The 25490-nt window shown below is 53.1% G+C and overlaps 1 protein-coding gene across 1 annotated transcript in view; it reads left to right on the forward strand.

Moving 5' to 3' along the window:
* The window catches only part of LOC144944524 (cAMP-dependent protein kinase type I-alpha regulatory subunit), a 108044-nt gene extending 89510 nt beyond the window's left edge, over nt 1-18534 (forward strand). The window contains exons 10-11 of the mRNA XM_078872748.1: nt 9139-9220; nt 12343-18534. Coding sequence (XP_078728874.1) covers nt 9139-9220; nt 12343-12515 — 255 coding nt within the window. The 3' untranslated portion in view covers nt 12516-18534. The remainder of the gene's footprint in view (nt 1-9138; nt 9221-12342) is intronic.
* Nucleotides 18535-25490: the final 6956 nt, after the last annotated feature.

A 25490-nucleotide genomic window follows, 5' to 3' on the forward strand; every position in this document is an offset into this window, starting at 1 on the left:
AGTAAATATATTAAAACGTACATGTAAATAACTACGGTAACTATATAACACATGCGTGTGAAACCTAAATAAATAGAAATAAAAGAAAAACCAGCATTAGAATAAATAAACAAAACGAAATAAATGAACAAAACTAAATAAATAAACACATTTATACCTTCAAATATTTGTATTTTTGCATAAGTGGACGATGAATACATTGGTGATAAGTACAGTATTAATAATGTAGGAATAAACACAAATTTAAGAGATGCTCACCGAACGACTTATATTCAAAGACGGCGCGTGGCGCCAACGTCGCAGAAGTCTTGGGATGAAATCGGACCAAGGAGGAAAGCCGCGTGGACGGAATTTGAAATGTGGTTATTGTTGCAAATTGGCCGAAAGAGCCAAGCGACGAAAGTCAAGTTGACGAAAGTCAAGTTGACGAAAGTCAAGTTGACGAAAGTCAAGGTGACGAAAGTCAAGGTGACGAAAGTCAAGTTGACGAAAGTCAAGTTGACGAAAGTCAAGTTGACGAAAGTCAAGTTATCGCTGTACTTAGGCCCTTCCCTCCTATTAGGCCTCCACATAACCTTAATCTGGGCCTGGTTGTGCGCTGTTGTCCGTCTTTGTCTTCCAGCCTGCACGCATTGCCCTCCTGTGATGGGCTTTCTCGTGATTCACAGGAAGCGTTGGATGTGAATGATTTTCCCGAGTCTATGTGCGTATGCCTGTGTAATAACGACCGACACACGTGGTTTCTTCTTTTACCAAGAGCCTTTATTCGGACACAACACGATTCCTAGGCCCGGACTTCGGTTCTTGATGCTCGATATACGTCTTCTCTCCAAGCGTCCCCTCCCCTCGTGCTGATCCCCTTTTATATCCCTCGAGCCCCCCTTTCCGGAAAGTTCGCTCACCCTATTTCCCTCGGCCAATCCTCGTCCTCCTCCTCCTCCAGCGGTTGTCAACCGTTTACCCTGACAGTCAACCCTCGTTTCCCACATTTTACGTTTGAATTTCTCTCCCAATCATTAAAATGTTCTGTTCTTAGCCAATCCTCTTTGAGGCCTCCCTGCACCAATCGGAGGCCTTTGACACACTTCCTCACTGTCGGTCTGCGCGTGTACCATGTCAGGAAAATGGTCTGTTTTTTCTGTCATCTCATGTGTATTTATGTATGTTGAACTTCGTTCGCACCGTACGTAGCCGCCAACTGTGCTAATCGGAGGTTGCGAATATGACGCAGCGCTTGCTTATTTTGCCAGGGAAGGCCCCCACTGAGCTACGTCGCTCTTTTTCCGAAGCGACCTGGCCACAAATTATAGCTCAGCGAAGCGGCTTATCTTGTGGAAATTTATAGCAGCCGAATGCTCTGGAGGGAAAAAGCGGAGGACCCGGAGAAAAATCCACACGACCACGGGGAGAGAGAGAGAGAAAGGAACTTGCAAAGTACAAATATACAGCGGGCGTCAGGGTTGGGATCGAACCCACCACCTCCTGTGTTTACTCGGCGAGGCAGTTCACTTCTCGCCACATTGTGGCGTACAAATATTTAATATTGCGTCTGTCGTAGACCTTGCAGGTGGTCCTGCCGAGTTGCCTCCACGAACGAGCGGTCTCCAAAAGCAGCGCTTTTCATGTCTTGCGACGTCTCAAAGCAAAAACACATTTGTGCGTCTCTCTCTGTACGCGTTCTTTTGAGGCTGTTTATTTGAAATTGTTTTGGCCAACCCTCAAACAGTGCAAGGTGAAGATGTTTATTAGCTGGGCACACATCAGACGCGACTGAAAAACAGGACTGGGAAAGCCGAAAGTCGACGTCATACGCAGCCGGGGGCAAATTAGCGAAGGTGGATCGGGATCAAAACGACGAAATCAAAGCGGCTAACGAGAGCAGGATGGAAGCGAGCGCCCCGTGGATGGAAGCGTTCCAATTTGCGGAGAGGAGAATAATGTTCACGGTCGGCGCGTTATTTCCTGGATCGCAAATGCGGGACACCGCTAAAGGGATCTGGACGGGATGCGAAAAATGACGCGGAGAAAGCCTTGGAGGGATGATGCCGTGCTTGGGAATTCTCACTGAGAGACACGCACGGAGGAAACGAACACCGATTAGAGACGTCGTATTGAGCGCGTGCGTCGCGGTGGCGAGATGTTAACTGCCTTGCCTGGTACACAGATGGTCGTGGGGCTCGATCCTGACCCTGACGCCTGTACTTTTCGAGTTTGCGTTGTTCTCTTTCCTCGTGGTGGCGTGGATTTTTCTCCACGTCCTTAGGTTTTTCTCTCCACATTCAGAAACGTGCATTTACAGTATTTGGCTGCTCTAAATTTCCACACGATGAGTCACTTCATTGGGCTACCATTTGTGGCCAAGTCGCGTCTGAAAAAGAACTACATTGCTCAGTGGACCTTACCTAGTTAAATACAAAAATAGTTGAATAGTTTGAATAAAAATTGCTTCGTTTTAGTTTTAAAGTGAGCGAGCTTTGGGCAGGGTGTGTCTTGGCGAGAAGGGGATTGATGGCCGATGGTTGAGACCGGTGACGAGAACGGGAGCCGCATGCCGCCAGGCTGACTTACCGCAGAGAACTGGAGTGGTGAGATCGGCTCGTGTCCAGGAGTCCGATGGATTGTCACATCGAGGTCGGTGTGGGATGGCGACGAATTGGGGGGGAAGTCCTTCGTTCAGCGGGAACGATGACTGTATTGGGTTCTGAATGCAGCCTCACACAAAAGCCTTTTGAGACTTATAAAATAAATTTTCCGTTCTACCGCTATAGATTTTTTAAAATCGAAATTAAAATTGCGCCGTTGGTGTGTCATGTTGTCGCGAGGTGAAAGTATCGGTTGTGAACTCTTGCAACGAGTAACTAACAACCCTCTGTCGGAGTACGGGCCCTGAGTGATGACTTCGTAAAACTACTTCTGGAATTACCTTCAATGGGTCTTTTATCCACGCTCATTCGTTAAAATCTTAAATGAACATTAATATTTTTGGGCAATCATTCGTGACTCTGGCACGCTCATCAACTCGCTACACTTGAGAACCTGATATAAGCACGGGCAGCTGAAACTTGAATTTGATGCCGGTCATAGATGCCAGCGAATTGTCGTACCTAATTGTTCAAGATGCGTGGATCGCTCTTCCTCCACGATGCTGGCGCGTCCCGACACAGTGACGAATTGTGGCACAGTTGGTTCACGTGACGGCTTTAATTGTTTGGCTGTATCAGGTGGAGGAGGGTGCACGACACACCTTACTCATGCGATCAGGATCCCAGAAACCAACAATGAGATGGGCGGTAATTCCATCGTGAATTTAGATTTCACTCTTCGCCTATCATTCGGAGACGCTCGCCACTCATCACTCACAAATCCTGCAAGCGGACCTATTACCTTCCTGGATCGCGACAGGGAAAAAAAAAATTGCTCGGCATTAACACATTTAAACTTTCCCGTTGGAATGCACTGTTTGTTACTATTCTGGCTGCCAGAAACTCGAAACCTACATATCTGTTTAGCTGTAATCAATTTAAAGAAATAACCATTTCTAGACATCAAAGACTTAAGCATTGTGTTTTGAAAAGTGTGCTGCGTGATTGTTCATTCCACCCCCCCCCTGGCCCTCCCCCGCACCCATTCCGCCTTCATCTTCGAAATAAAATCGGCCACATATTTACACACAACTTCAAAAATCTGGAGCCGGCTTTACGGGAGCATTACCGGCATAATTTATTAATAATGCTCGTATTGCATTAGGCATTTCCAGATGAATGTCTGGCACGGGCTTGCCTCCTGTAGAATGCGCCCGAGCTGTCCCCCCCCCCCCTTGCCCGGCCCCCCACCCCCACCCACCGTTTTAGCGCCGCATCTCTCCACGTGCAAGCGTGCGCGCCGTTGCGTAATGCCCCGCGCTGCGCCCCCGAATCGTCGGAGCGAACGCCGCTTGCGGTGACACCAATTTCGCTGCAGGTGCGAGCGGAAACATAATCTCCCACTTTTTATTCTGTCCGCCACATCTGACAGTTTTATCTCGTTAATCTGATAAACGCAACAAGGCTCGGGAGGTTTTAATTTTTTTAATTTTTCCGTTGGTCCTTTTTTTTTCTTGTTGCTCGCACGCTCTCAACGCCAAGCGCGCATCGTCATTCGTGGCCAGGTCGCTTCTGAAATAGAGCGATATAGCTCAGTGGGCCTCACCTGGTCAAATAAAAGGCTTAGTTTCTAGTCGAGTTTTAGGAGTATTTTCAGAAAGTTTACGTCGGAAGAAATGATATCGAACCGAAGGGTGCGAGTAAGACCGAGGCAACGAAGGTGGTGAAGGAGCGACAGCGGTGGAGGGAGTTGGTTTATCCACGTTATCGCTCCCTTTAGCTGATGGGTGAAACAAAAACAAGAGGTTAATAGATTGGTGGGGGAACACACGGGGCAGAGCAAACTTAGGCGGGCGCAACGGACAAGCCAGACTCCACGAGCAAGTCGGACAATGCACCTGAGACCCAATGTGGAAAGACAAGGCGGTAGACCTCGGACAAATGAGATGAGCAATACAGACGGCAGTACCAAGAACACAATGAGTACGAATGTGACGGGGGTGGAGAGGCGGCGCAGTGGTTAGCGGTTTGCGGTTAGCGGGTGCGTGTGGTTAGCGCACTTTGCTGTCAACCCGGTGACCTGTGTTTGATATCCGACATCAATGGCGAGTGATAGCTGAACCACGGGCCGGGTCGGCTTCCTTCCCTTCAGCAACCCGTACTGACCAGCGTGGTGAAGTACGGTCAGACAACTCACATGACCAACATAATATGTGGAAGGCTTTCATCAAGCAGTTAGTTGACGGAAAGCCTTACATTTGTACCTTATTTGGTTACAAACTGTGCACAATGTACAGCGGAGGCACAAGAAGTTAAGGTGCAGCCCTGTAATGGCTTGACAAAATAACTATCCTTCTGTGGGGGGTATTTTGGTCTACTCTTCCATGCTTGGCCTCACGTCTCGCATGAGGCCGAAACGACGGCAAAAACAAGGTCGACGCGAAAAAATATTTTCTTGGAACGAATCAAAATCTCGTCACGACCGATCCATCCATCGATTATTCCATCGATCGATGGAAAGCGTAGGTTTGCGGAGATTGCGAGGAGCAAATCGTCTTCACTCCCGTGAGGCCGCACGTTTCAACGCTCGGCTCATTGGGCCACGGTTTTCCAAGCGCGGGGTTGTCGCGCGCGCGGCCGTGCGAGGCGCCGCCGCCGCGCCAGGCTAGGCCGTCCGGCGGGACAGCGTGCGCCAACAAAGGGCCGGGCGGTGCGCAGGTGAGCCGGTGAGCCGTGGGACATGACGGCGTCTGCGGCTCGTTCTTGTTGATTTTATGCCCTGCACGCAGCCGCCTTCCACCGCTCGCCAGATCGTATCGGCGAGATAAAGCCTCCAGCGGTGTAGCGGGAGAGTAAAGTAGGTGGCGCTGACGGACGTGGCTGAACGTACGTGTATAAAACAAATTTGCGCGTTGGATAAATAACGTAGGTAAGTGCACATTCGTGTTATTGTGTTTTTAACAGTTTACAGTAACAGGATCGCTTTCCCTTTTTGTGAGTTCTTTCATTGCGGTTTGTTTTCTCTCCCCTCCTCCCCCCCCCCGTGTGTCCTCAGACCAACTCCTCCCCCTTCTTTTCATGTGCCGTGATTGATGAAGCTCTGACAGGTTCATGTGGCAGAGTCTTTTTTATATATGCATTCATAAAATCCACCGCTTGCATTGGAAACACCTGCATGCGATGGCAGCCTGGGTAGATCGGCAACAGCAGCAGCTGCACCGGCAAGTGGCTTTTGTCACCTCGGCGCCACGGTGGCGAGATGTTCACCGCCCCGCCTGGTATACCGAAGGTCGTGGGTTCGTTCCCGACCCTGACAATGCCTCCTGAAATATTTGGAGTTTGCGTGCCTCTCGCCCCGTGGTCGCGTGGACTTTTCTTCGAGTCCTCTGGGTTTTCCGCTCCACATTTAGAAACGCGCGTTTGGAGTGTTTGGCCGCTATCATTTTCCACGTGCTAAGCCACTTCGTTGAACTATCATGTGTGGCCAGGTCGCGCCTGCAAAAGAGATGTGCAGCTCAGTGGGCCTCATGTGGTAAAGTTTAAACCTCGGCAAAACTGCCTGCTCCTCCTCCATCCAGCAGTTGCATCTGCAGGAGAGAGAGAGAGAGAGACCGACTTATTTGCTCGAATTCTGACACCTGCCTCTGCTCTCTCTCTCTTTCGTGCGCGTGTGTGTGTTTTAACCCGGCAAACAGTTTTAAGTCAATAAGTGTTGTGGCAAGGAATTGATGCCTCTGTGGGAGTTGGGGAGAGCGAGCGTTGGGGGCCGGGGGGGGGGGGTAGAGCGAGGATTTGGGGGTGGGGGGGGCCGGGGGGGGGCGGTGACAATCGAGGGGGGGGGGTTGCTTAAAGTGTTTCCAGAGGCAGTTAGCGGACGTCTCATTTGATTACGCGATGTGCGTCTCTCGCCTCCTCGTTCCGGCCCAGCGCGTTGACGTTTTTTTTTTATTGTGGACACCACCGGCAGAGATGCCCAGCCGTGTCACGTTGCGTCGAATGAAGAAAATTCAGCGCAGCGTTCTCGACGCCCGCACCTCCCCACGGTTCGGCTGCATACGGCGCGAGAGAATTTCAACTTATTTAGCCACCATTGAGCCAGAGTTGTTGTCTTGGTGTGGTCAGGGACTTTTGCTGCTGTTGTTGTTTTGCTGCCTTGCCCCAAGCTTGCATTTGGTGTACGGCACATCGCCAGCAATCCATGTACTCGTGCAATTTGTACTTCTGTACTTCATCGTGCCCCCGTAGCGTTTTCGTTGTATTGTTTTGTCGATGTAACTCGTTGACCCCGCGCCCCTACTGGACCGTCGGCGAAAAAGAGCTCCGTAGCTTCATTGGATTCCTCCTCCACTCTGACAGATTCTGTACGTCTGTTGAACCTCTTTCGCACCGTACGTAGCCGACCGTGCTGTCGACGGCCCTTACACACCCGTTGTCGTGCGGCGCTGTTGAATGCGACGGCACGAACGTGGAAGCGCGGCGTTCGAAGTAAATGTTCTCTTTTGACGTGCGTGGTCGTTGCGGTGGCGGGGGGCTGACGGAATGCGCCGCAGCAGCCTGCCTCGGCCGCGCTTTACAAATTCGACTTGTGCAACAACCTTCTCGTAAAAAGGGCTGCGAAACGCTCGCGCAAAGTAATAATAACACTGCCGCGGTGATGAGATCCTTTGCACGAAATAATAATACAAAATATATTTTCCGGCAACAACACGAAACGAATGAGTCCGGCACAAAGCGACCAAACCACAAAGCCCCCACAGTTCAAATGAACTATGAACTAATCATTTTATTTAACCAGGTAACGCCCACTGAGCTATTTATAACTTTTTTTCAGAAGCAAGCTGGCCACTAATGATTGCTCAACGAAGTGGATTGTGGAAATTTATAGCAGCCAAATACTCTAAACGCACATTTATTCTAAATGTGGAGGGGAAAACCGGAGGACCAGGAGAAAAATCCACATAACCACGGGGAGAGCGACATACACACACAGATTTTACAGGCGTCAGGGTCGGGATCGAACCCACAACATCTTGTGCACCAGGAAAGGTAGCTAACGTCTCGCCAATTGGTTGTTGTGCTCTCCTTCAGTAACCGGGGCTAAAGAGCACACGTTTTCTCTCCTCTGCTTGAGAATGCACTTTTATCGTGAGCAGCCGAACTCCAGATTTGCTCCCAGCATCTTAGTGCCGCTGACTCCAAAATTCATCGCCTGCAAGAACACTCTTGGGCAATTCAAGACGGGCGTTCCAAGGTCGTTCATTCCGATATGCCTGGCGTGCCATGTATGTATGTTGAACTTCTTTTGCACCGTACATTAGCCAGCCGCGCTAATCGGAGGTGCGGGGGAAGGACAACAAACTAAGCACAGAAAGCGGTTCTAAAGAAATGAGTTTTCAATCTACATTTAAAAGTACATAGCTTCCAGTGGCTTCCTAACATTGGCAGGAAGAGCGTTCTAGACGGCCGCAGAAGGGCATCCGAAAGTACGCGATGCGGTATAACCGTCTTTGTTCGATGGCCGAGCTAAAAGCCAGTGAAGTGCGTGGTACGTTCCAACCCGAAATGTCATGCAAATGTATATGTATGTTCAACTTCTTCCGCGCACCGTATGTTCGCCAGCCGCGCTAATCGGAGGTGCGGGGGAAAGATGACAAACTAAACACAGAAAGCGGTTCTCAAGAAATGAGTTTTCGATCCAGATTTAAAATTGCACGGATCTCCAGTGGCTTCCTATTATCGGAAGTTGCAAATCGCAGCACCTTTTTCCTGTCCAGAAATCATGTTGTGTACTTGTACAGTGTTTGTACTAGTTTGTTTAACACCCGCGATGACTTTTCTTCTGCCACGTGAGTTCGTCATCGTTTACAGCGAGTGTTAGAGTTGGTTTACTGCAAGGTTGTATCTTAACGTCTTATCGGACAAGGCCGAGGGCTTTGTGCGCGGCAGTGGTGATGGTCAGAATCAGAATATTTATTACCTCGCCTGAAGACGGTCGCTTGTTGTTGCGATCGAAACGTCGTGATCTGTTATTTTTTCTACCTACGTGACTTTACCCAAAGAACCAAAGAGTATTTATTAATCACGCTCGAGGAATCCGATGAGCTATGAAGCTCTTCTTCACGGATGTCTCAGGAGGGGCACAGGGTCAGAACGTCACAACGACATACAATACAAAAACACAATACGAGTGCCAAGTATAGGAAAAGTAAACAAATCACTTAAAATCTACAAAGAAAACCAAGCTATTTTCATCTTACCAGTAAAGCCTGCTGAGCTGTTAAAGCTTATTTTTTCAGAAGCGACCTGGCCACAAATGATAATAGCTCAACAAAGTGACGTATCACGTGGACATTTATCGCAGCAGAACAATATAATTAATTAACGGTCACGTGACCCTCCCCCCCTCCATGCAAGGCCGCCACGATGTGAGTCGCGCCTCTCCCTGTGCCGTGTGTGCTGTTGAGTGCGTTGGAGCGTGCGCCATCGGGCTGACCATGTCTCCCTCCGCTTTGCCGCCCCGCCCCCCCGTCGCCGCTTTTGGCGCATGACGTCGCAGGGCTCGGCCGCGGTGCTGCAGCGTCGCTCGGAGAACGAAGAGTTCGTCGAGGTGGGAAGACTCGGGCCGTCCGACTACTTTGGTGAGAGGCGACTCGCTGGCACGCAGATTCGCCGAGTTTCTGTCCACCGATCGCCGAGTTCCCGTCCACCGATCTCAGAGTTTCACTCGCACATTTGGTGTTGCGCCATTCTGGTACGCGCATGGCTGTATCGCGATGGCGCTACGTGTCACAGGCACGGTCTGCGGTAGTTTGGCAAGTAGCGGCGGACGAAGTTTGCTACGTGTATTCCGAATTTACTGTTTTGTGGGCAACTGTTCAAATCTGGCAATACTTGGGACCATGACGCTCGCAATGGCCTACTATGTTCCAACGGCGTCACCAGATCTTTAACGTGTCCCTCCTTTGATGCGGACGGCGCAGAGTATCTGAGGGTTAATTCACCCGCAGTATTAACCAGGTCTGCCTTCCTGATTCGAACTGCGAACCTCTACAATGAAATGAGCGCACAAACGCTCTTCCGCCGGGCCACGCCAACAACTTTCACAGCCGCAGTCCGGTCATTGTAAACTTAACTATTAAACAATTATTTTTTATTCTACCCAGGTAAGGCACACTGAGCTCTTTTTCACAAGCGACCTGGCCATCATAAACGACAGCTCAAGGAAAGTTGGCTCACCGTCAACGTGGAAATGTATAGCAGTCAAACACTCTATAAACGTGCGTTGGATTTTAAATGTGGAGGGAAAAAACCGGAGGACCCGCAGAAATATCCACACGACCACGGGGAGAGAGAGAGAGAGAGAGACACGCAAACTCCAAATATACAGCAGCAGGCGTCAGGGTCGGGATTGAACCCACGACCTCCTGTATACCAGGCGAGGTAGTTAACATCTCTACGGGGAGAGAGAGAGAGAGACACGCAAACTCCAAATATACATCAGCAGGCGTCAGGGTCGGGATCGAACCCACGACCTCCTGTATACCAGGCGATGTAGTTAACATCTCTACGGGGAGAGAGAGAGACACGCAAACTCCAAATATACAGCAGCAGGCGTCAGGGTCGGGATCGAACCCACGACCTCCTGTATACCAGGCGAGGTAGTTAACATCTCTACGGGGAGAGAGAGAGAGACACGCAAACTCCAAATATACAGCAGCAGGCGTCAGGGTCGGGATCGAACCCACGACCTCCTGTATACCAGGCGAGGTAGTTAACATCTCTACGGGGAGAGAGAGAGAGAGACACGCAAACTCCAAATATACAGCAGCAGGCGTCAGGGTCGGGATTGAACCCACGACCTCTTGCATACCAGGCGAGCTATACAGGAGCTTCTGCAAATGCTCCCTAATGATGTTCAAGTTGATAATCTGAGAAAATAGAGATGTATGGGGTGGGGTGGGGTAGTGGTGGGGGAGGGCAGAGCATGCCGGACGAGCGTGTTGATTCACGCGTCCGCAGCGTCACGGCCTGCATTTGTAAACGTCCACGCGGTCGTGTCGTCTCTAAACCACGGCACCCTCCCGTGCACGTCGTCGTCGCCGCCACCGCCGTCGAGTCCCCAACGTCACGTTGGCAGGTAGCGATTGATAGAAACGCGCACAAAGAAGAATAGGAAGGTGTGGGGTGGTTGGGGGGGGCTATTGGCGGGGGGGGGGGGGGCGGTGCTGGAGTCAACAGTGCAGACGCGTCCAGTCGGTGGGAGGTCCAACAAACGTGAGGAGCAGTGGGAATAAAAGCACCGTGGCCCTCCCATTGAGCAGAGGTCAACCGGCGGCGGGGGTGTTGACGGAAGGGGCACGCTCGGCGGAGCGGGTAGTGGGCGCATGAAGGGGGATTAGATTGGGTGGGGGGGGGGGGGGTGCAATGGCAGGGGGTTGGTGACGTCAAGTTCACGTCGCAGTCCCTCTCGGCGAACGGACTCGGAGAGACCGGCGGAGGTGAGCCGAGGACTTGATGCGGTCTCATGGACGGGTCTCGTTCCGGGTCATTAGGGGGTTTGGAGGTGAGGGGGGGGGCAGAGGGATGTGTGCAGGCCATAGAGGAGCGAGTCGCTTGTGTTCCTAGACAACAGGCGAGGAAAGTAACAGATGGAGGGTCTCAATAGGGAACGGGGAGGAGGTCATCTTCTTGGTTCTTTCGGTAAAGTCACGTAGAAGGGAAATAATTAAACGTTTTATATTTATTTTTCTAATTTTATAATTTCCCTTCTACGTGACTTTACCGAAAGAACCAAGAAGATGAATCCCTGCAGTCACGAAAGCTTTAAATCGAAACGGGAGGAGGTGTTTGCGTTGCGTGCGTGCGTGCGTGCGTGCGTGCGATGGTGGTGCGCTGGGGAGTTTTGTGTCGAGGAGGGCGGTGAGACAGTGCAGCCTCGAAGCCGGGGGCAGCGAGCGGTGTCGAACTTCCCCGTGCGGCTGTGGGGATTACGTACGAGCGGCGAGACGGAGAAACAAGACCCAGGAGTTGTAGGGGGAAGGGTCGAAGCTCCGAGCCCAATTTGCGTAGCAGCAGAACAGCGCGCGTGGCGAGGCCTATTCCTCGCGTTATCGCGGGGCAGGGGAGGCAGAGGCGGCCTGGTGCTGGCCACGCCACTATTATTTGTATTATATTAAAACATTTACTTCGCTTTCCTTTAAAGCAACAGTTGGGAGTTGCCGAGTAGCCTTATGGTGTGGTCAGTTGGTGGTACAGGATGTGTGTGTGTGTGTGTGACTAGATTTGTGTCACTTTATTGAACACCGGGTACAGGTTTGTGGTGAATCTTGCCGGAGAGTACGGCAACAGCACTCGCACCAGCAGTCTGCTCCAGATTTTCGGATTGATTCGAAAACTAGGCCAAGCATTGACATTTGGGATGATCCAAACATTATCCTCGTTTTTGTATTTTTATTGATCCAGACACTGGACGTGACGTCACGAACGCGACGTCACTTCCCCACTTTCCCCATCAACAGCGTTTCGCGCGCGCGAGGCGTTCGACGTGCCAACGGTTGTTACTCGTCGGCGCAAAATGAGAACCGCCCGAGGAGAATAAGAAAATTAAAACATTGAAAAGTAAACTGTCCGTCGAAACCCTAAACGTTATTTTTTTTTTTAAACCTGATCGACGATTACTCGTCCCTTGTGCGAGGCCATGGCGGGGCGAGTGGGAGGAAAGTCTCACTCTCCGTGTGCCGTTGTCTCCGTGGGGGCGCAGGCGAGATCGCGCTGCTGCTCGACCGGCCGCGCGCCGCCACGGTGGTCTCGCGGGGGCCGCTCAAGTGCGTCAAGCTGGACCGGCCGCGCTTCGAGCGCGTCCTGGGGCCCTGCTCGGACATCCTCAAGCGCAACATCCAGCAGTACAACAGCTTCGTGTCGCTCTCCGTCTGAGACGTCGAGCTGCTGCTGCCGCCGCCGCCGGCGCTGCTGGTGGTGGTGGACCCCGTTGCTCCTTTCAACCCCCCGCCGCCGCCACCTCCTGCCCCTGCCCCCCCTGGCCTCTCCCCCCCCCCCCCGGCCCCCCCTTCCCACACCGTCATTTTCTGCTCCTCCACCTCCTTGCCGCCGTGTGTCCGATGGCGACGGGGCGATCGAACGGAAGCCGTCCGACGCCAAAGCTTGCCCACGAGTTGCTGACACAGGCGCTGTTGGCACGGGGGTGGGGGGTGGGGGGGGGTGGACGCCGACTGTTGGTGCACGACGGTAGTCGCATGCGGCGCGGGGGGATTTAGGCGTCGTGGCGATTTGTCAACCGCTGACTGCCACCCCCTCCCCTCCCCTCCCCCCCACCGATCGCCGCCCCGTGACTCGTTTGTGTTATCCGTCTCGTCTGTACCGCCCGGCTCGTGATTCCTTTCTCTCGTTTGTTCCGTTGGTCTCGTGTTCGGTTCTGTTGGGCGTCTCAGGATGATTTTGCCGTGAATTGGGCGACGACGACAAGGATTGTATCGTTTGTGTTTGTCGTACCTCCCGCGTCCTTTCTACGATTGACACGTTGCGCTGTCCGTAATCTCCGCCGCGCTTGCAACCGTGTCCCCGCGGTGCAGGCGTTTCTGTCCCACTGGCCTCGTCCCGTCGTACGTGTCGTCTCCCCCCGCTGCTGTCTGTGCCTCATTCTCTCGTGTCGTCGGCGCTGTCCGTCTTGCACCGTCGCCTTTGTCGCTGGCTCCGTTTTTAGTGCCGTCCGCTTTCGGGGTTTTTTTTTCTCTCACATTTTGTTCCCCCTATCCTGAGAGTCAAACATTTGACGGTTGTTTTCGTTGCGCAGGTAAACAATGGATTCTTCCGCTCGCCGTTCAAAGCGTTTTAATTTGAGCGTGAGAATCGATTGTTAACTGGATGATGACTCTCCACCGATCTACGCGACTCAACGCCACACCATCCCAGCTCCATCGTTTCATCCCCACACGCTCTGGAAATTCACTCCCCACGTCCTGGAAATTTACCCATACACTGGAAATTCACCCCCCACCCTCTGGCTAAACTTTTTAATTTCATTCAGCTGCATCGCTCGCACGTATTGCGAGGGCCTATGACGCTCTCCAATATGATCTGTCTCTTAATTTTTTTTGACATTCTTAAAAAAAATAGGAACTTGTTCCTCGCATTTTTTTTTTTGTCTAAGCAAAGATGCCAGCTGTTGGCGTGATGACTCCTCCGGAGTTCCGGGTACACTGGGAGATCTAATCTCACGGAGCAGAAACCACCTGCACAGAGATATTGTGCACATTACCAAAGGTATCTGAATCAGTTTTACAATGCTTTTTACTGACACGGAGCGTCATGCCCTGCCATACCTCGTGTGGGCTATTGTGCTTGCTCTGGCGATAAAAGGGCTTTATTGGGCCGCGGCTATCAAATCAACTTTGCGCTCTTGACCATCTTCGCATGCAAGCTGCGGTGCCGATGGCTTCAGGGTTAAAACCCATTTCTGGCGAGTGTCACTCGAGGTGAAGTGTGGCCACACCTGACGGTGATCCGATCCGCACATCCGCACATCTGCCACTCCTCGTAGTTCTGGCTGGCCGGGCTTCACAGGCGAAGGGGTTTTGACAGAGTTCCCAAGAATTTTTCACGTGCGTGCGCGTGCCATTAGTAGCACGGAGCGCAGGACACGGAGCGAAGGAAAGGGCATTTATTTTTTGGGCGGGGGTGGTGAGGAACGGGGGGGGGGGGGGTGCGTGGGCGTGCTTGCATTTAAAGTGAACACAACGTGTCTTTGCAATTATTGGGCCGTAATCTGAAGGGTAAAGCTGGGGTTAAGGTCGCTAACCCTTACCACAATAATCCGTGTTCTCAATCTGAACCACGCTTCGCGATAGCGAAGCCGACTTTGGCAGTCTGTTGCCATTCGCCGGTCTTGGGGCAGTTTTTTTGTTGTTGTTTAGCGCTTCCCCGCTTGCACGCTAGCGTGTCGCTCCCCCCCCCCCCCCCATCTCTTCGCGTGGAGAGAGAGATGGGGGGGGGGGGGCGTTCGACACGCACACCGTCGTACCGTACTTCACGCACGCCCTGCGCGCGGAACCCGAAGCTCCCTCGGGGCTCACTGTTGGGACTCTCAGGCTTCTGCGGGAGTGCGCGTGTGCCCCCATTGACCTTGCTCACATGACATTTTCTTACCCCAAATTTGTTTTAACACCCTCACCTCTCGGCGGGTGGGGGGTGTAGCATGTTGTTCGCCCATGAAGTCATAAAAGACAGGTCCGAGCCGTCGATGAGCAAGCGCGTGTGTTTTTGCTCCCCACACACCAGGCAGGAGGAGGCGTAAGAGCCGTCGACATCGCTAGTTGGGCCTCGCAGTGGCCAGGTGCCGACTACCTCGCCTGGTACGCATGAGGGTCGTGGGTTCGATCCTGACCCTGGCACCTGTTGTGTGTTGGGAGTTTTGCACGTCGCTCTCCCCGTGTCCGCGTGAATTTTGCGTCCCGGTCCTCCGGTTTTTCCCCTCCACATTTAAAAATCGACGTCACGCGCTTCAGAGTAATTTGGCTACTGCTTTGAATTCCCGCACGACCGATGATGAAACCCACTTCGTTGAGCTTGTCATTTGTGATAGCCAGGGCGCTTCTAAAAACAATAAAGACCCACATTGCCTTAGCTGGTAATCTAAGAATTAGTTTTATCAGCAATGACGCGCGCAAACCTCTCTCGCGCACGATCGATTATTTTCTTGCGTCGTGGTCCATTGTGACGCCGCTGTTACCCCCCCCCCCCCCCCCACGGTGAGATTCCACCTTGGCGGCTCACGTTCATTTTTTTTTCCTCTCAAGACGCACGTGATCACGGGAAACGTGCGTAGCCTACGGTTTGTTTAGTTTTCCTCTGCGTCTTGTGGTGGTTTCCCAGCCCCCCCCCCCCTCCGCCCCCCAAGCCCCCCCCCACCGCCCCCGCTTCTATAAAATAAGAATCCCGACGCTCGTTGCATCGAGCGACATACTCCGGCGCGTCGGTTTTATTGCGCTCGTTTTAAGTTGCTTTTGTGTTCTACTTATTTGCGTTCCTATTAATCCATAAGGTCCGGGTTCGTACGCGAAGTATGTTGCTAATTGATAATACGTAATAATAATAATCATTCAGCGTCGCTGCTTATTTCTCCCTCCCCCAATTGAAGCTCCGCTCTCGTGCGCTTTGCGCGCATCGCCTCCTCTACCCGAGCAACCGATCGATCGCGCGCGCAACGCAATCGCTTCACTCTACCGTCGTCACAATCCCACCGCGACTGCTTTGTCCACGTGCGTGCGCGTAGTAGTTGCGCAGAGGGGAAATTGCCCGGTGCGCGTTCAGGGTCGTGACAACCGATCGCGGCGGCGGCGGCGGCCCAAATGTGACCAAGGCCACGCGGCCACGAGCCGAGCGGATCTTGCCGCGTGCCCGGGGCGTGCGCCTCCCTCGCCGCGCGTTCAACCCGGTCGGCGCAGACGGTGGCAACGTAGGCGATGCGTTGTTGCGCAACTGATGGCCCCCCCGGGTGTGCCACCTGGGTTCACGTGTGGCGGGGCGCGCGCGCGTTTCACAAGTGAGCCGGCGCTGAAGGTTTTAAACTAACTCCCCCTTTTGGCCTTTGCACGGCAAGAAGGCAGATTTCGCCGCGTTTGGAGCGAATCCCTTCATCCCGTGCGCCTTTGGAGCTCTCTCCTTTTGGTTGTGCATGCAGTGTCCTGTGCGTGTGTGTACGTAAGAGCGCGTCTGTGTGTGTGTGTGCGTAAGAGCGAGTGTGTGTGTGTGCGTGAGCGCGTGTGTGTGTGAGCGCGCGTGTGTGTGTGAGCGAGCGCGCGTGTGTGAGCGCGTGTGTGTGTGTGTGAGCGTGCGTGTGTGTGTGTGTGAGCGTGCGTGTGTGTGTGCGTGTGAGCGCGTCTGTGTGTGTGTGTGTGTGAGCGTGCGTGTGTGTGTGTGCGTGCGCTTCGGTGGCGAGCGGTAGTGTTGCAGTGAGCGCGCTGCGCTACGGATCCGGCTGCCCGAGTTGGATTCCCGGCTCACGGCCAACACCAGTGACAAATATCGAACCGGACATGGGCATCCCCTAGGTCGACTCGGCCTCAAATGAGTACCTGGTGCGGTGTGTAAACATCGCCACTGGGGAGACAAAGGCGGCGTGGGGGGTGGCCCCACAAAGTCTGTGAAAGGCTATACACGGGGGGGGATCTTTGTGTCTGTATGACCATGAGCTGGTGCGCGCGTGTTTATTGTACGACGAGAGGTAGTGTGTTTATAATTGACGAATGCGTTGCGTTTGTATGACCTGTTTATTGACGCGTAATCCTTGTCAATGTGGGTGTGCGTGCGTGCGTGTATGTGTGCGTGTGTGCGTGCGTGTGTGTGCGTGCGTGCGCGTGCGTGCGTGCGTGTGTGTGCGTGCGTGTGTGCGTGTGTGCGTGCGTGTGTGCGTGCGTGTGTGCGTGTGCGTGCGTGTGTGCGTGCGTGCTTTATGGCGAGCGACGGTGCGCGGTGTCGATTGCAGCGACGTGTGTCGCTACAGACCGGGCGCTGTCCCGCAACATCCAGCGGCAATCGACGAGTTGGAACCTGACCTGCCCTGACCTGGCCCTGGGCCTGGCTCTCGTTCAGGTCAACTCGGCCTGAAACACGAGTTGACTACCCGGTGCAAATCGGCGCGAGCACGAGCGCGGACGCGTAAATATAAATGTCGTGTCGTTGAACCCGCCGCCGCCACCACCCGACACAGCCGACCAGTAAGGTTTGTCGCGTAAACAAAACGTGGCAATCGGTTTCTAGTTCGGCACAGCGGTGTGTTGGAGAGTTAAACCCACTGCAGCATTTACAGTCCGAGTACTGTGACGTTTCGCCGGTAATCGCAACAACCAGCATCATCAGGCGACAGCCAACACACAACCTGTGTGCTGAACTAGTCGCGAATTTGCACATTTTGCTTACGGTGACGAACCTTGCCGATTGGGCAGTGTCGGGTGGTGGTGTCGGGTTTAATGACGCATCTATACTTACGCGATCTAATCCTCCCCAAAAGAACCTCTTGCGAATCATATTGGTCGCGGCAGCCCGACTACGTGATAGAACCGCGCAATGCAGCCCTCGTCACCCATTAGTGCTGTGCCTGGCTTTTTAATTGATATCTACTCGTTAACCGCCCGCCCCCCCCCCCCCCCCCCCCCATTGCCTTCCCGATAGTTTATCCGGCGTAAAAGTGTGGATGGGGGGGGGGCGGTGGAACCTTCGTCCCCTATTCGCGAGACGTCCTCTTTGTATCGCGTGTGTGCATCGTGCTTTACTGGCGGATGTGTGCGGGGGGCGTGGGGGTGAGGAAAACGCTAGTAAGCGTGCGCTAGTAAGTGGTAAGGAGCGGTGTAAGTGGTTAATGATGATTTTTTTAAGAAAATCTAACGATATATAATGACAAGAAGAGGGGTAGAGGGGAGGGGGTTTCGGGTGAAACATGAGGACACGTGGGGGACCAGGCGATATTTCTTTTTTTAAATTGTGCGGTTTTCGCGCGAGTCCAGAGCCTCTACCCGCACAGAACGAAGTATTGCCGTGGGGCGCGCCGTTGCTTTTCTTATTCTTCTCCTGCCCTGCCCCTCCTTGGCCGCTCGTCAATAATTGGGACCCTCTGTTTTGAAACTCTGGCTGATGTCGCAAAGTCTAACGCGCTTGGTTGAGTTTGCTCGCTCGCTGTGCGCGAGCGAGCGAGCGAGTGTGTGTGTGTGTACGCTGTGTATATATATAAACAAATATAAACCGTACCACGAAGAAAAATAAAAGGGTTACAAAAGACTTGTGAGTGAACTTGATGACACACCACAACGGATGCACTCGCTGGCGTGTTGGTATGGATGGCTACGCACGGTGCAAAAGACGTTCGAACTACAGACAAAACCATACGGGGCGCAGGGAAGGCATCAGCACCTCGGGTGTTATGAATCAGGCTCGGGAGCGGAACGTCTGTCCTTGCTCGTGTCTGCGGTGGGGGGGGGGGGGTGAGCGTGATTTATGCCCGATTGAGATTGGATCGACTCACCAACTCGACTGACACCCGACTGTCACTCACTCGACTCACTCTCAACTCACTCACTCGACTCTCGCTCACTCGACTTTTACTCGACTGTCACTCACTGGGCTCACTCGACTCTCAACTCACTCACTGGACTCCCACTCTCTCGACTCACTCTCAACTCAACTCACTCACTGGACTCACTCTCAACTCGCACACTGGACTCCCACTCACTCGACTCACTCTCAACTCAACTCACTCACTCGACTCACTCTCAACTCACTCACTGGACTCCCACTCTCTCGACTCACTCTCTACTCACTCACTCTCTACTCGACCCTCTCCGTGTGAACGCGCTCCAGCTGTCCCCTTCGGATCACATTCCGCCTGTTCCCGGAATGCGAGATTTTTTTGTGTTCCTCCCCCCGCCCCCCCCCCCGATTCTCCCTACCCCCCCCCCCCCAAAAAAAAAACTCTCCTAAATCCTGGTTCATCGAACCGAGACATGAAACAAGCAACCTCCCCCCCCCCCGCCCTTTGCCGACGTTATTCTAACATATGGTCGTCTTAGTAACCGGGTGAGCATTTGGACCCCAGAGCCCTGTATGGCAGCCTAAACAGCAGATGTGATTGTCTGGGAAATGTTTCTTAGCGTGGGTACATTTAATTAATTTTTTAATATACACACGCTATGTTTTTTTTTTAAAGAAATGAACTGCCAAACATGCTTCCTCCCATAAAGAGCCGGACACGCGTTTTTTTTTTTTGCGCGGTTCGGTTTACGCGGCTTAATGAAGTCACCCCTCGCTTGCACCAACAGCCCGCGCCGTGTGCCACCGCCACCACCACCGCCGCCGCCACCACCACCACCGCCAGCAGCAGCAGCGCCAGCGTGCGAACGGTTGAGCAGCCTCGCACTGCACTCGCAATTCCAGAACGATTCCTTATTCCCGGCGCGGCAGTTAAAACAACGGCGCAGGTGGGTGAGTGTGCGGGTGGGTGAGCGGGCGGGTGGCTGAGTGTGCGGGTGAGCGGGTGGGTGGGTGAGTGTGCGGGTGGGTGAGCGGGCGGGTGGGTGAGTGTGCGGGTGAGCGGGCGGGTGGGGGAGTGTGCGGGTGGGTGAGCGGGCGGGTGGGTGAGTGTGTGGGTGAGCGGGCGGGTGGGTGAGTGTGCGGGTGAGTGGGCGGGTGAGCGAGCGAGTGGGTGAGTGTGCGGGTGAGCGGGCGGGTGGGTGAGTGTGCGGGCGAGTGGGTGAGCGGGCGGGTGGGTGAGTGTGCTGGCGGGTGGGTGAGCAGGCGGGTGGGTGAGTGTGCGGGTGGGTGAGTGTGCGGATGAGCGGGTGATTCTCAAAATTAGTTTTCCCTTTGTTTTACCAACATAAGAAAAAAAAAGTCTCAGGAGGGTCCTGCCAAGTTTTCGCAATAGAGGATGATGTTACTGCTGCTGCGGTGATCCCAATTGCGTAAATTTTCACGTATATTTTTTTACATTGGGATATTTTTGCCCTCTGGTTAGAATGTATGAGGTTTTTTTTAGCTATCGGAGCAAATCCGAGAGAACTTGAGACCCCGGAAGGAAACCCCCCACCCAGAACATTGGGAGAGACATACAAACTCAAAGGCACCCGAGTCTGGAATCGAACCCAGCTACCTTCTTGCTGCGAGGCGCACGTGTTACCACTGCAACACCACCGTGTCGTCACCCCGCCCCCCTCCACTCCCTTCACACCGCCTCTGTCCACCCAGCACCACGGATGGCTTCAGCACAGTCGAACGACAACTCGCGTGCAATGGGGTAAAGCGTGGGTACTCGCCACCTGTTGCAATAAACATTTCCGTGCAGCGTGGAAGAGTAGGCAAAGCACCCTCTCCCTTCTTCTGCCACAAGTGGCGTGAGCGAGCGCTTCCAGGGCTGCGCCTTTATCACGACGAAGGTTGTCACGGGTGGCGAGATGTTAACTACCTCGCCTGGTATACAGGAGGTCGTGGATCCAATCCTACCCTGACGCCTGCTGCTGTATATTTGGAGTTTGCGTGTCTCTCTCTCATCATCATCACGGTGGCTAGGAGATGTTAACTACCTCGCCTGGTATACAGGAGATCGTGGATCCAATCCTACCCTGACGCCTGCTGCTGTATATTTGGAGTTTGCGTGTGTCTCTCTCATCATCATCACGGTGGCTAGGAGATGTTAACTACCTCGCCTGGTATACAGGAGGTCGTGGATCCAATCCTACCCTGACGCCTGCTGCTGTATATTTGGAGTTTGCGTGTCTCTCTCTCATCATCATCACGGTGGCTAGGAGATGTTAACTACCTCGCCTGGTATACAGGAGGTCGTGGATCCAATCCTACCCTGACGCCTGCTGCTGTATATTTGGAGTTTGCGTGTCTCTCTCTCATCATCATCACGGTGGCTAGGAGATGTTAACTACCTCGCTTGGTATACAGGAGGTCGTGGATCCAATCCTACCCTGACGCCTGCTGCTGTATATTTGGAGTTTGCAGTGTTGCAGTGTCTCTCTGGATTTTTCTCCGGGTCCTCCGGTTTTCCCCCTCCACGTTTCGAATCAACATCACGCGCTCAGAGTTGTATTTGGCTGCTATAAATGTCCACACGATGAGCCACTTCGTTGTTGAGCTATCATCATTTGTGATGGTAATAATCTACAAATAGTTTCGTTTCGTACGGTTTTTGTTGTTGTAGGTTTCAACTCCAGTGACAATTCTGGATGTAATCTCTGAAGCCACTCGCCGCTTGCTCACTCACCACACCTGGGGGGCAATTGTCAATCCTTCTAGATTTGAAGCTTTCGTGACTGCTTGATACAGATTTTTTTGCTGACAGTTTCACCTGAAGACGGAAGCTTGTGTTGCCTCCGAAACGTCGTGATTTTATTGTTTTTCTTTTTTTTATTAATTTTAATTTCATTTTTTACCTACGTGACTTTACCGAAAGAACTAAGAGTATTGTCAATCCTTAATTGGCCCACGGACCCGCGCTCTTATCCAGCGGTGGTGCCATTTGCAGCAAACATCCCACATTCCAAGTGGCCAGTGCCATTGTTTCACGACAACAACAGCTTCCGCACGCACACACAACGGTGATAGTCATCTTATTGACCCCAGCGGGAACCCACAGGACGGATCATTCCCTTCCCCCCCCCCCTAACCAGGAATTGAACTGAAAAACCTCTCGTTTTTGGTATGGCCCAAATCCCCTCCACCATCCCAACCACCCCCACCACCCCGAGCCTCCCCACGCCTCGCGCAGTCAGTGCGGTCTTAGCGCGGCATTTGCTTCGTGCTGTGTATGTTTTGCCGTTGCTTTGTCGCGCATTCCATATATTCTCCCGCACGGTATCCATGCTGCAGCCTGTGCCCCCCACCCCCATCCTCCCTCGCCGCACCACCAACCCGATACAAGTTGAATACCGGAATCAAACCCGGGGGGGGGGGCGTGGGGAGCTGTACAGCGCTGCCGCAAACCCCTCTAAGCAGTAGCACGGCCAGTAACTTGTAGTCAGTAAACCTTGCCATCACTACAGTCCATTGGCGTGACCGCGGCTCTGCAAGCCGCCCGCACACAACTCTGCGTGGTCAGCGTCGATCTCGTTTTCTCGACGATCCGCGATTGGTTCACCCCCCCCCCAACTTGTTTCGTGCGGATTCTAGATTTGAAGCTTTCGTGACTGCAAGGATTCATATTCTTAGGTTTTTTTCCGGTAAAGTCACGTAGGTAAAAATGTAAAAATAATAAAAGTAAAATAAAAAATAAAAATCACGACGTTTCGAAGGCAACACAAGCTTCCGTCTTTAGGTGGAACAGTCACAGCTATCGTGCTGTGCTATTGTGCTGTAACTGTTCCACCTGAAGACGGAAGCTTGTGTTGCCTCCGAAACGTCGTGATTTTTATTTTTTTATTTTACTTTTTACCTACGTGACTTTACCGGAAACAAACTAAGAATATTGTTTCGTGTGGCCACAGGACACGCGCGCGGGATGGGTGTCACTCGCCGTGCCCACGGTCCATTGTTTTATTATCCCACCATCGTCGTTGTTGCTCATCGTATTGGTTTGGTTGGCCGGATCGGAAGCTAAGCGGGGGGTCTCTTGAGCGCCTGGACATGGGCGTCTTTTGATTGGCCGCACGCCGCGCGTGACACGGGCCGCTATGCACTACTGCTGCCGCTGCTGTTGTTGTTGTTGATGCAGAGGGCAGTCACGGCAAGAATGCATTGACGCCGCAGCGCTCTGCTCCAGTGTCCGTGCGCGACTCTCACCTTCGCCTAACCTGACACTGACCAGCGCGGTGAAGTATGGTCAAACAAACCCCCCCCCCCCCCACCAATCCGCACAGCTTACGGAGGTCAACGTCCACCGTCCAGCAGTGGACTGTGTATGCACCAAATGTAAACCAATTTGACGATACATTTCATCATAAACCAATCGTTACGCCCTGTCCAACCCCCCCCCCCCCCCCCGTATCACTATCCCTTGCGCTGTTGATTTGCCCGCAGCGTGCCTGAACTATTTCGTGACTCGGGGTCACAGCAAAATTCAGCCACCCTGCCCCTCTCCCCTCCTCGGTAGCTACTGAACACCCAAATTCACCGCAAGGGAGAGAGCGATGCTCTGGAGCCCGCGGCAAGCTTCACTTTGATGCCTTCACGCAGACAACGCAGTGCGCAATGGGCCGTGAAATTACTCTGCCGCTGACTCGCTCCACCCACCACGCCGGGTAGGGGGGGGGCCCAGTGCCCTTGTCACGAAAAAGTACGCGAAGGCCATACTGGGGTGGGGCGAGGGGTGGGTGGTCTTTGCCCTCGGTAGATCGTCCCATGTGTATCCAAACCTCCTACGCATTTCACAAGTAGTACTAATCGCATATCTGCATTTCCCATAAATATGCTAAATTCCTCTTGATATGCAAATTATTTTGTCAAGGCGCCCTTCCCCCCTCCATCCCAGCTTAAATAGTCGCTCCAAGCTTGGAGTGTGTCATTCAGACTCCGTCTTCTCGACAGACCTGTTCTTCACCTGAGGACGGCTGCTTGCGTTGTGGCCGACACGTCGTGAGAATTATTTTATTATGTTTTATTTTAATTATTTTATTATTTCCATTCTACGTGACTTTACCGAAAGAACCAAGAAGATTCATCCGTGGCACTGTTTAGAAACGCGACACCCATCGTTGTGCGAGTGCTGGGGCGTGATGACCGGGCGTCTTCGCTCCGCGTGCCGGGGTTTTCCAGTTGCCACCTGTCCGGATTTTGACCCGGACAAGTCCCTGGGAATTGGCGTCATCTGCGTTCAGGCTGGCGGGGATTTCATTTGGTTACCGAGATCTGGTGCTGGTGTATAGCCGTGTTTGAAATGCATTGCGGGAGACTTGCTCCGCAGGTGTTGATACTAAATGTCGTGCTCGCTGAGAAATTAGATTGACGACGCACAGTGTTGAGACTAGATCGAGCGCTCGTTGTCGTTGGGGAGGACTCAAGCGAGCGGGGTGCGTCTCGTTTAGCGAGGAACGAAGCTGCAGTGGGAGCAGAGGTCGCAATCGGGTACCCGATACCCGTACCCTACCCGATACCCGGCTACCCGTACCCGGCTGGGTACGGGTACGGGTAGGCCGTGAGTCACTGGTGAGTCACCGTTTGTCACTCATTTCCCAACGTCTCGTCTCTTCTCACAATTCAAGTTCCTAGAATCAACCCACCCGCGCCTGCAACATGCCTTCATCCCAGAGGTCGCAATCAGGTACCCGATACCCGTACCCTACCCGTACCCGGCCGGGTACGGGTACGGCCGGGTACGGGTACCCGTTTGCGACCCTGGTGCGGCCGGGTACGGGTACGGTAAGGAATCAAAACCCGTTTGCGACCTCTGAGTGGGAGTCACCGATGCGACGAATGCAAAACGCAGAAAAAAAATAAACTTTGTTGAAACAAGATGGGGTCGCAACTGCAGGCTGCTTCTACTGCTGCTGCTGCTGCTTCTGCCTCCCCGCTATCATTTCAAATACCTGACTCGAGTCTTTGAAACTCTCCGTGGGCTTGACGCCACCCCATCTCGCCTCTCTCATCTCCTTCCATGTCCCCCCTCCTCTCGTCCTCTTCGTGTCCCAATCTCTCCTCTCTGCCTTTCTCTCTCTGTTCCTCCTCTCTGTGCCCAGTCTCCGTTGTGTCGGTCCCTCTCCCTTCTAGCACCCCCTACACTGGAATCAACTTGCCTTGTACATTGAGCAGCACTGCACCATAGACGCAACACTGCCATTAGACTCAACACTGCCATAGACTCACACTAACCCATAGACTCAACGCTGCCCATTGACTCATCACTGCCCATAGACTCAACCCTGCCATTAGACTCAACACTGCCCATAGACTCAACACTGCCCATAGACTCAACACTGCCCATAGACTCAACCCTGCCATTAGACTCAACACTGCCCATAGACTCAACACTGCCCATAGACTCAACACTGCCCATAGACTCAACCCTGCCATTAGACTCAACACTGCCCATAGACTCAACCCTGCCATTAGACTCAACACTGCCCATAGACTCAACACTGCCCATAGACTCATCACTGCCCATAGCCTCAACCCTGCCCATAGATTCAACACTGCCATTAGATTCAACACTGCCATAGACTCAACACTGCCCATAGACTCAGCACTGCCCATAAACTCAGCACTGCCCATAGACTCAACACTGCCCATAGACTCAGCACTGCCCGTCCATTAAGGCAGTCCCTTTCTCTAACCTCCTTCCGTCCCTCTCTTAAAGCCTCGCCTCTTCTCCATCGCCCATTCCCAGTCTCTTCCTTCCCCTCGCCCCCCCCCCCCGCTACACCTTTAATGTCGCTCACAGGTGACAACCCTGTCGTGTCCGCCGCG

The sequence above is a fragment of the Lampetra fluviatilis genome, chromosome 35, assembly GCF_964198595.1.
Source record: "Lampetra fluviatilis chromosome 35, kcLamFluv1.1, whole genome shotgun sequence".
In the NCBI taxonomy this organism is placed as follows: Eukaryota; Metazoa; Chordata; class Hyperoartia; order Petromyzontiformes; family Petromyzontidae; genus Lampetra; species Lampetra fluviatilis.